This window comes from Elephantulus edwardii, unplaced genomic scaffold (assembly GCF_000299155.1).
Source record: "Elephantulus edwardii isolate Elephantulus edwardi_28Jun2011 unplaced genomic scaffold, EleEdw1.0 scaffold00011, whole genome shotgun sequence".
NCBI lineage: Eukaryota > Metazoa > Chordata > Mammalia > Macroscelidea > Macroscelididae > Elephantulus > Elephantulus edwardii.
Window position 1 is genome coordinate 12,126,814 of NW_006399761.1, and position 11,367 is coordinate 12,138,180.

The 11,367-nt window shown below is 42.1% G+C and overlaps 1 protein-coding gene across 1 annotated transcript in view; it reads right to left on the reverse strand.

Annotated features, from left to right (window-relative positions):
• The window catches only part of PSME4 (proteasome (prosome, macropain) activator subunit 4), a 107,994-nt gene that overhangs the window by 4,089 nt on the left and 92,538 nt on the right, over nt 1–11,367 (reverse strand). Inside the window, exons 39-45 of the mRNA XM_006880921.1 lie at nt 9,180–9,311; nt 8,620–8,828; nt 8,329–8,414; nt 5,644–5,772; nt 4,165–4,320; nt 1,497–1,659; nt 3–134 (exon numbers count right to left, since the gene is read on the reverse strand). Coding sequence (XP_006880983.1) covers nt 3–134; nt 1,497–1,659; nt 4,165–4,320; nt 5,644–5,772; nt 8,329–8,414; nt 8,620–8,828; nt 9,180–9,311 — 1,007 coding nt within the window. The remainder of the gene's footprint in view (nt 1–2; nt 135–1,496; nt 1,660–4,164; nt 4,321–5,643; nt 5,773–8,328; nt 8,415–8,619; nt 8,829–9,179; nt 9,312–11,367) is intronic.

The following is an 11,367-nucleotide window of genomic DNA, read 5'->3' on the forward strand; positions in this document are numbered from 1 at the left end:
CTCAATGGGCTGAGGATCATTCAGATGTGCGCTGAGATTCATGAGGAGCTGGGGCATCCAGGTGGGAACATCGTAAGGACTTGAGAGAACACAGGCACCGAGGCCCAGCACCCCAGCGTGGCGCTTGACCAACTCTGCGGAGGAAAAGGCAACACGGGTGTAAATACGTCTACGAATCTGCACTGAAGTGATGCAAAACTGTCAATTATGCCATGTGCGTGACTCATTCCATCTAAAATCAATCTCCAAGGGGCAGTGGATTTATGTCAACAAGGAGGAACCTCTCAGAAAGAGAGGTTGAGATGAAACCAGTGTCACCAAATGGTACGCACACAAACTTGTAAACTGGTCTACATTCTGCTGTATGTATTTTAAAAAGGAAAATTATACATCAAAAGGAAATCTGTAGGTACACATATCAAAACACATGGTTCTTAGGATTTGTCAAGACATCCCACAGCAGTCTTTCAGTGACAGCAGAAGTGTATTCAGGCCAGAAAGATGTAACATGTGCTAAAACCAATATAAAACTGCTTTTAAAAAGTGAATCCCTATTATTTGCTATTCTTAGATAAAACATCTCATCAAAGCCAGCCTTTTCCTGGATGTGATGACTGCACCTACTGTGTCTACTGTCAGCTGCCCCCCAAGGCTTCCTGAAGTTTTCCTGCCCTCTTCCCCTTCCAGTGTTCCCCTCAAAGCTGGCTTCTGGGAGCTCTACAATGGGGGGCAGAGGGGCTGCCCCCTGTACAAGGCTGGAAAATGCACCCACCCCAAGAGATGACTTGCTGAGCAAAAGCTCTTTTACTGTCTTTTTTTCTTGGTTAGTCAAAGTCCCACTAACTCATTCTACACCTTCATGTTCCAAGCACTGCCTGCAAATCCATAAAGTGGCCTGTTCGCTAAAAATCTGAGGTACTGTTGTGGGCCATTGTGTCTGAATCGATCCATAGCTGACCTTCCAGTGGGTTTTCAGAGGCAGGAAATCACATCGTAGGGGGCTGCCCACCCTTCCCCCCAAGAGCAGCTGAGCCGAAACACCAGCAGACTGCAGCAGAGCTTCTTACCAGCAGGCCACCAGACAGACAATATCCTCCCTGTACAATTTACAGCCTTTGGAAACTCGTCAGCAAAGCGCTGGTTCCAGCTTGATGACAGTAAGTGAGCTGGACGGTGGATTTATAGTAACTACATGTCAGTCTGGTGGCACACTGGAGCAGCACTTGGCTGTGAACTAAAGGCCCTGCCGTCTGAATCCACCCGCTGCTTCTCAGGGAAATGACCTCGTGACCTGCTCCTATAGACATTATGCCCCAGGAGACCCTGGGGCAGTTCTGCTGTTATAGGAGGCTCCTTCGAGTCAGCTGGTCAGCACACCACCACGCAGCAGTTCACAGGTACATTTCCACGTGAGCTTTTACACTTTCCTGCCTGTACAAGCCCCAGTGTCGGTTCATTCCCAAAAGAACAAAGGTGCATTGTGTGAGCATCGTCACCTGCAGAAGGAACGGTATCCCCCACGGAGCCAGGGCCCCGCTTTCGTTTCTTGGGAAGCTTTGTTTTGCAAAGTTGCTCAAAATGTATCTGCATAGGACAGTCCATGGCAAGGAAGTTACACTGTAAGAGACCACTCAGGGTGGTGGCAGCCATTTCTCTAACCTGCGGAGATAATAATTTTTATTAGAGCTAACATTATACGCCTGGGGGACCAGAGGGTGAGGGGACAATGTGTGATCTGGGGTGAGGGCAGTCCCTGAAACAGTGCAAAACTGTGTGACTGCTTCTGTGCTGCTTCGGTATGCTGGGTAAGAGACTTCATCATTTTCTCAGGTCTGTTGCCTTAAAATAGACAAGGGCCACTAGCCACTGCATTAGGGACAGAGAAAGAAAATATTTAACTATTTTGTACAAAATGATTCCATATATTAGCTCCCACTGCTGAGTGATAAGGAGCCTTGGCAGCACAGAACATAATGTGTTGGACTGCCAACTCAAAAGGTTGACAGTTCAAATCCATTAGGTGCTTGAAAGGAACAGATGGGCAGTCTCCTCCCATAAAGCTTTAGAGCTCTGGAAACGTGATGGTGGGCTGCTAACAAGTCCATTGGTGGTGGGGTGGCAGACAGCATTCTACGCCAGGACTGGGGTCCTAAAATGCAGCGCTGCATCATGGTCCTAGACTCTCAGGACCAAGATGGAGCCACGGATGCCAAGCCCCAAACCAGTAAACCACCATTCCACTGGGGGTCTACTGGTCTGGTATTAACATACACATTCCCACCCTGTCCACTCCACAAGATACTAATGATTTTATTTTACTCTGAACAGTAGTTTTGCTTGGGGTGGAAAGTGGAACAATTAGATGGCTCATTTCTACCGATGCTGTAATAGTGATCTATCAACTGTCAATGAGTTCCTAATCAGACTTGTCCGTCTTCATCATCACACCCATTAAAATGTAAAGGTTGGAGATGTTATCAGCTGGAAGTTCATATGAAGGTTCACCTCAACAGCAGTGACTGAGTGACAGTCTCAGAGTTTCTCTACTACAGGTATGCATGTGGATTATACTTAAATTTGAAGATTTTTTTTTCACCAAACTCTAATTAGACCAACACCTCCACCTGAATCACTCTCCCTCCCAGCATGAGTGTACTGGGATATTGTGTTCCAGGGTAGATCGACATACATCAAAAACTATCTTTATAAAGTAAGCTGAGAAAAAGAAGGTACAACTTCTCCGTCCATCAAAGTACTTTCCTCTTGCCACTTACAAAAATGTTCTTAAATTCTAGTAAGGCGTCTTTCCTTCCCCATAAAGTAAGTTCCTCATTTAGACTGTTTATGGTACAACTGTATCTCAAAGAGCCCCGGTGGCATAGTGCTTAAAGTACTTAGAAATATGAATGGAAATGCTGGCGGTCTGAATTTACCAGCCACTCTGTGGAGGGAAGATGTGGCCATTTGCTTCCTTAAAAATCTACATAGCCTATGGAGCAAGAAGCTGTGCTGCAACCATGTAGGCGCACGGTTCAAATCCACCAGATGCTGTGCTGGAGACGGAAGGACTGTTTCCTCCTGTGTCAGCTGGATCTGATTTGATGATACAGACCTGGGGTGGGGGTGGGAGTCTACACAGTCTTTAAGAAAAACACACACACACAACCCCCCAGCCTGGGACACCCTGTAGGCAGTTCAACTTTGCCCTATAAAGTCACTATGAAATGGAAGCAATTCCACAACAACTAGTTTGGTTTTCGGTTTCTATGGTATAAAGTGTTTGGATTTTTAAAAAAATAGGATGCTTACAGACCCTGAATTTATTATTAAAGCCTTCATAGTAAGGGCCTCTGATGACGTAAGTATGTAACACATTTGTAACGGAGGTTCAAATCTACCATCTCTGAGGGAGCAGGGCTGGTGTCTCTTCCTGTAAAGATTCACTGCCTCACCCACCTCAGGGAGAGGGGCTGCTAAGAGTCAGAATGGACTCAATGGCGGTGGTTAGGTTTTTAAAAAACAGATTAATACTTTAAAACAACTAGCAGGTGAGTACTGAAAGGACTGAAATCACAGCCTTCTGCAAAAAGGAAACTGGATCTGAAAAAACAGTAAGCTTACCTGACCTGGGGGTAGGTGGCTGGCAAAGTCTCCATTCCATATTTCTCACTCTATACTCAACACTCTCAACTCAAGACTACACATACACTATCCTGTCTCTCCTAAGGCCAATTTAAGGTCTGATTTTTTTTTTTTTTAAAAAGGTGGTGGTAAGAAAACAATGATACTCTTATTACAAGTCTTCTGGGTAATAGTATCTACAATATAGAATGCCGTTCTGCTCACAGAGCCTTCATCTCTGTTCACAGAAGCCCCTTTCAGTAAGAGAAGTGGGGAATCATCATGCTTAATTTCACAAAAGTTACATGCCCAAGTGCAAAAAGAAAATCAATGAAGGGCTAACCGTGGCTTTGACCCCATTTACACTATATGAAATCAAGACAGAGGTATCAACATTATTCACAGAGCCATGTAAAAATTAAAGTTACTCTGAAGAATTTGAAAAGAACACATGACATATTTCATGAGTTCAACAAACACTTTTCAAAAGGTGTACTTCCTTTGTATTCATATTGATTTCCACTTGGTGGAACTTTAATTTACCTCTAGTTGCTCATCCTCCAAAAGACTTATAACCAGCCACCGGATATCTTTAACTGCATCTTCATTGTTTAGGAAAACAAAGAGGTTATAAAATACCATGGTCTGGAGGTAGGTCAGCACTGTGTATCTTGCATGCCAAGAACTGCTTCTTGCTGTCTGTGAACGACAAAGGAGACAGTGCTGACGCGAACACGGGATGACAATGACATCGACACCAAGAACAAAACAGTCTAACTCAATTCTAATAGGTCCAGTTACAGTAAGCTCATAATCTATTTCCTTCTCTATAAAATGTCGCATGAACTAATTCAGGCACTCAGCTACTCAGAATGCATAAATGGCTGAGGGAAAGGGGACAGGAACAATTTTAGAAAAGAGAATTATGCTTAACTAGTGACTACATGGTTTTTACACACCTACCACCAGCACTAACATCCTATCAGAGGGAGCTCTGGAGGCCTCGTTTTAGGAAGTGCGATGCTAACTCCAAGGCGGCGCCTCTGGAGGTCTAACCCAGCAGCACTCCGAGGCAGAAACAAGGGCACTCCACTCCTTCCGCGTGATCTTCAGCATTAAAACCCCAAGAGAGGGCCATGCTACTGGTCGGTTCCAACTTGACGGCAATGAAAGACATTCTATCTCAACAATTCCGCTAAGGGCTACACGTTATTTTTATTTTACTGTTTTGGAAGCAGGAGTGGCATCCACTTTCTAAACAACGTGCCTCCGGAAACTCTATGAACTTTGGTAAATGTCAACAGTTGTAGAGGGGCTTCAGGCCTTTTTTCATGGGGTCGCTATGAGTCGTGCTCGACTCAAAGGCAATCAACAACAAGCAGCAGGTAGGGCTCTGAAGAACCAACAGCTACTAACTTGTACTATAAAAAAACCAGGAACACCACAAATTTTAGTTATTAAAAATATTTTTCAGTGACAACAAAACCTGACTGTCACAGCCATGCTACATGCTATTATCCTTCAAGTTATTTATCCCTCACAATAACTTAAAAAAACCCAAACCCAAATCATAAAAAACCCCCAAACAAAAAACTAAACCCAAACCAAAAAACCAAACACACCACCCAAAAACTTGGATAAAACATGAGCACCCAACAGACTAACCGTGAGCCCAGAACATTCACAATCACTCTGCGACTCCCTAGTGTGGACCAGGAAACAGGAGTGAACATGAAAAAGGGAATCACCATGTCTTCTCACAAGTTCTTTGTATCAAAGTGCTCAAAAAGTTACTTTGCATCTAGACAACATTTCTGGCTTACGGGACTTGCCCAAGGTCACAAGCCAGTGACAGAGCCTGGTACTTGGTCAACACGTATGGATTCACTCTCATTAGAAAACTCAGAAGAGGGAAAAACCCTGAGGTGCTGTCTGGACTGCAGTCGGCTGTGTGAACTTCGTTATGACAGTAAATCAGGCCTGACCAAAACACTGAGGTCTGTGGCATGTATACATTCTTACTTGTTTTAGCACCTGAAGTACCAAAGGCACTTGATGAGGGTAGAGCAACCCCTGAGACATCAGTGATAAACATAACTTCGCATCTCTTTTCAGTTCATCATAGCTATTGTCATTTTCCACTGGCGCAATCTAGAAAATAATAAAACAAACCAAGGATGGAAATTGAAAAATAATTGCTATACAAGACATATTTAAAAACCCTTTTTGGTAGGCACTATGGCACTGGAGACCAGTTTGAAAGTCATCTACAGGAGCTGGTTCTACAGAAGCTGTTGGCTGGGACTGGTGAGCAGTAGGATAGAATGTTGACACACTAAGGGGTGATGAGGTATGGCCTCCTATTTAAAAACCCATTAGGTGGGTGATTTTAAGCTGCAGCCCTCAGGCCTGATTTAAATTGGTTTGTGTCTGGTCTCCGCCCCCCCCCCCCCCCCCCCCAACATTCTTCTAAGTGGTATAAGCATTGGTTTATGCATTGCTGTACAGAGGTAACTCATGGTTGCTGTGATGCTAAACACTGTGACACTGATGTGCCAAATGCGATAATGGTCACCCATGGTGGACAGTGTTTGGTGGAGCTTCCAAATTAAAACAAGTTTGGAAGCAGGAATGGCATCCACTTCCACAACAGCTTGCCTCCGGAAACTCTATGAACAGTGCTCAGGTCTTTCGTTTATAGAGTCACCCGACGGCACTTAACAGTAACAACATACAAGAAAGAGAGAGAGAGACACAGACAGACAGACAGACACAGAGAGGAAGAGTGAGAGAGGCAGGAGGGGAAGAAAAAGGAGGTTTTTTTCCCCTTTTAATAGTATCATGAAAAATTTAAATCAATCACAAAATAGTATCATAATATTACAAGGTGGTTGTTGTTAAGTGCCGTCATTCCAGAGCCTCTTCTGAATCCAATTGAACTGGTGGCAGTTCCCTGCCAATGTACTGCTCCAGTCATTTTTTTTCTTAAAATCACTTTAATTTTTGTATATATACTTGCTTCTAAGATTCTAAATCATCTTGGAAGCTTCTAGGTCAGGCTCAGGTAAATGAAGGTTGTTGATTGCCTAGATTCAAAATGAGCTGCAAAGGCAGTCCAAAGCAAGATCGGGGAAAACAACTTTCTAGAGAAAGGTTCATAAACCTGATCCAGTAAGCTGTTTCCTTTCTCTGATAGCAAAGCTGACACATATCTGGCTGCTAGGCCCCCATTCACAGGTGAGACAGCAGGGTTGTTGCTGTTTTCCACTGTCTTCAAGTCAAGCAGGACTCATAGCAACCCAAGAACAAAAGGCCTGAAGCCCCTCTATCGATAATTATCAAAGTTCAGAGTTTCTGGAGGCATGTTGTTTACAAAGTGGTTGCCACTCCCGCTTCCAAGACAACAGGGTGGAGACCTCCAAAAACAAGACCACTCAGTCCACCCGCAGATACGGTACAAAGTTCACAAATCAAATAACCTGCACTCAAAGGTAATAATACGAAAAACCTTTGTAAGCTAAACGTGCTGTTATAAATGGAATAACTGCCATTGGTAAGCCAGCAACTATCTGAGGCTGTGTCATATTTAAGATGCGTCAACAAAAGACTAGGACACTGACAGCAGCATTAAGACCAATGTATGTCGATCCATGTTCATGTAGATTCTTTTCTATCTCTGGAAGTTGGTTAAGTTTTCTGGTTATGATATCAACAGGTATTCTGTTTTCCTAGATCATATCATCTGGTTCGTGATTTTTCATCCTGGAGCCCCCTTCTCTAAACAACTACTGGTTTTCCGGAGCTACTGCAGGGGACGAGACCACCTCTGTGTGTAGAACGGACAAAGCCATCTTTGGCAGATGCTCCAGTTATTTTAAAATAATCTACAGCAAGATTTTACTTGAGTGTGAAAGTTGGGCAACGAATAAAGAAAACCAAAGAAGTGATGCCTTTGAATTGTGGTGGTGGCAGAGTACTGAACGGACTGACAAAATAGCTAACAGATCCGTCCTGGATGAAGTGCAAGCCCGGGTGCTCCTCGAAGTACATTCTTGAAAGAGATAATTTCCAAATGCAATGCGCAGTCACTGTGTTCATTCTCATTTCCCAAAGCCAGCTGCCAAGAAGACATGCATGACACCTTGCTTCACCTACTTTGGGCATGTTACCAGAACTGGTAGAGAGGAGGTGAAGGAGACAAAGACCCTCAACAAGAGGGATGAATCCAGGCACCGCAGTGAGGACCTTAAGCCCAGCAGAGATCGGGAGGATGGCACAGTGCATTGTCCTGCCTCAGACAGGCTCACTGAGGACACGAGCCAGAGCTGCCTCAAGGGCATCTCACAACAACAATCCTCTAAAGGGAATGGTTTTTTTTTTTTTTAAATAAAACATATCATCATTAATCAAAAGATGTCATGAAATTTGGCTGTTTTAACTGTCATTCCTCTCTTCTGATTGGCTAAGTCTTGTAACCCAGCCTCACACACACACAAAAAAAAGTACTGGTTTCTGCTGTGACTGAAGGATGGGGGTTAATACCTGTAAAATGTTCAGTAAGAAAGGATGTTTCCTACTGATTCTTCTGTGACTACTTCAACCAAATGCCATCCAGCAAATGAAAATCTACTACCCGATATACAGTTAATAGCATTTCTCTCTGAAGTTGAGACAAAGAGGGATGTTTAATTTCCGTGCAAACCTTACCTTAAAAAACAAAGGTAAGAGCTGGAGTTGTTCCGTGACTGCTGTAGAGAAGGATCGTCCTGCGCTCGCCATCAGCCACTTTAATACTATTGGGAAGCAAATGCACAGAACCCAAAATGAAACTAACCTTCAACACTAAGGCAGCAAAAGTGATGACAAAGTAGTCTTTGCCAAGGGACTCTGAAAAAATTTATACGAAATATAATAGCCCTCCCCAAACCTACAAAAGAGAGAGAGAGAGAGAGAGAGAAAAGGTTTTCTAGTAGGTTTCTGCAAACTGCAGCCACTCACTAGTTTTTAAGAGTTTAATGCCCTGAGTTCTTTCATCTTCTTCCCCAACTCCATTCTCTTCCATAACATGATTCTGAATCTCTTCATCCACATCCATAAGGGGTTTCAGTTTCTCGAGGATTCGAGCCGTAAACTCAGGGACACGAGGGGATGAGGTGGGTGCAGTGTTTGGCAATGAAACATCAATCATAAATATGTAGGTCAGCACGCTGCAAAATAAAACGTACGAGAGTAAGAACAGAGCCTGTACTATAAATATATTTCTAGTGCAAATATATGGTCCAACCAATAAAGTTTCCCCAAGACAAATCTTGGAGAGGGATTAGACTGTGCCTATGTATAATTCCAGAGAATTAAAGACAGAGATGTCGGGACTCATCATACTGTGGCTGGGAGCATGCTGATATCATAGTCTACATTCACTATCGTAATACTTTTTAGTAAGAGTGTACAACTAAACTCAAAGAAAGAATAATCAATATATAAAAGCGATGTTTTAATAATAATAATAATAATAAAATGAAAGGTTATATACCAAATGGAAGAGAAAGTACACTTACCTTCCTATTCTTTCCCTGACATTTTTGTAAACTTGGGTAAGCTTGGGTTCCAAGTACTTCAGTAGTCTGTGCAATAGCTCAGGCACTCTCCACTCCTGCTGGGCAAGGCCTCCTTGCAGAACGTAAAGACGACTAAAAGGAAAGTATGAGAGCGTGGTGTTACTTGAAGAAATGCTCAAGATCATCAGCTATTATAGAGATGCAAACCAAAAAAGGGAGCATTTCACCCCAGCAACAACAGCCAAGTTCAGTAAGACAGCAAACAACAAGTGACAGCAAGGGTGTGGGCAGAATGCAACTCTCATACACACTACTGACGGGAAGGCAAAATGGTACAGCCACTATGCAAACCAGTATGGTGCTTCCTCATAAAGTCAGGAACAAAGACACTGATCTAGCAATCCTACTACGAGGTATATATGCCAAAGAAAGAAAAGCTGCCACACAAGCTGGTAAATGGAAGCCCATGTTTACTGCTGCATTAGTTACAATAGCAAACATATGGAAACAACCAAAGTGTCCATCAGGAGATGAGAAACAAAGTATGGTACATTCACACAATGAAGTGGTATGCAACACAAAAACAATCACTCATAAAACACTAACACAGATGCATATAGGGGACATTATATGAAGTGAAATCCGTCAGTCAGAAAAGGAGAAATACTGTTAGAAAAAGATAAGGCAAAGTTTACACGCAGAAACACACGTAGTTGTAATGAAGAGGGATGGGAATAAATATAAGCAAACATCGTAGGAAAGGAAGCCACTGGATGAGATGGATTTACTCAAGTGACTGGGGAAATTGGAGTAGCTGTGCTGGAGGCGATGAGATTAGCTCAGGATAAGGCATGGTTCAGAGCCCTATACATAGGGTTACCTCATACGGTTGTTATGAGTTACAGGTGACTCCACAGTACATAACAGTAACAGGTAAATGACACATGTTAAGATGTGTGAAGGGAAAGGAAATATTCATCCAATAAGGGAATGATCAGCACAATATCAGTAAAGAAACAGGGAGACAAAGAGAGGTAGAGTGGATTAATGGAGATCAGAATTACAAGGAAGAAGTGGGAGAAAATGTGATTTACTCTGTGGGTATAAAAATTAACAAAACTACTTATGGCTGAACCAAAAATGATACACTTTGCAAATCTTCACACAAATCACATTTTTTTTAAAAAAAAAATCCAAATTAAAGAAAACTGGATCCTGTTTGTGTAATTACTTATTAATAGTACAGATTAATGAAGTCAGCATTTCACTTAATATGTTTTCATTTTCTCAGGAAAGAACTGTTTAGAAGGAATATATGACTAGGCATTATATGCACGACAACAGCCTAGAGTAAAAGGTACATTACAAAGAGGACTGGGGGCGGGGAGGTAATTGTGCAATAATGAATGAATATTTAAAAAAAAACAAAAAGCAGAAAAGTGACCTGAGTGAGAAGGAAGGGTTGAGGTAAAAATGTACAACAATGAATGAATGAATGAAAAAAAAAGCTGTTTTGCAAACTTTCGTTAAAAATCACAATAAAAATAAAAAATTTTTTAAAAAGAACAAAGTTCTCATTTTCTCATCCATCTAGTTAACAATTTGAAATATCTTTATGACTCTTTACTTGGGAGTAGGACTGGCATCCACTTCCTAAATAACATGCTTCTGGAAACTCTATGAACTTTGATACATGACAATAGTTAACAGAAAGTATAGAAGGAATAGTTATAGAAAGGCCTTCTGTTTATAGGGTCACTATGAGTCATGCTCGACTTGATGGTAATCAGCAATAACTTTTATCATAATGTATAGTTTCCATTTCATCCTCATTACTAAACAATTAAAAAAAACAAACCCCTGTGACTTAATAACAATCAATGAGCTGGTCTTTAAATGATTATTTCAGATTTTCCCCTTGATAATAGTATTAACCAGATTTCCTTCAATTTTCGCTCACTTCCTTTAGTCCCTTATACCACAGAAGTACATTACTTCTTAAAAGGAATTTTTATTTCATTTATATATTTCTTTAAACTCTGGTGGCCTAGTGGCAAGGAGCTGCAACTACAATCCCAGAGGTGCACGGTTTGAATCCACCAGATGCTCTGCCGGGGAAGGAGGATCAGATCGATTACATCTGTGAAAAGAACCGCTGAAGAAGCTCAATATCAGCTGTGAAAACTAG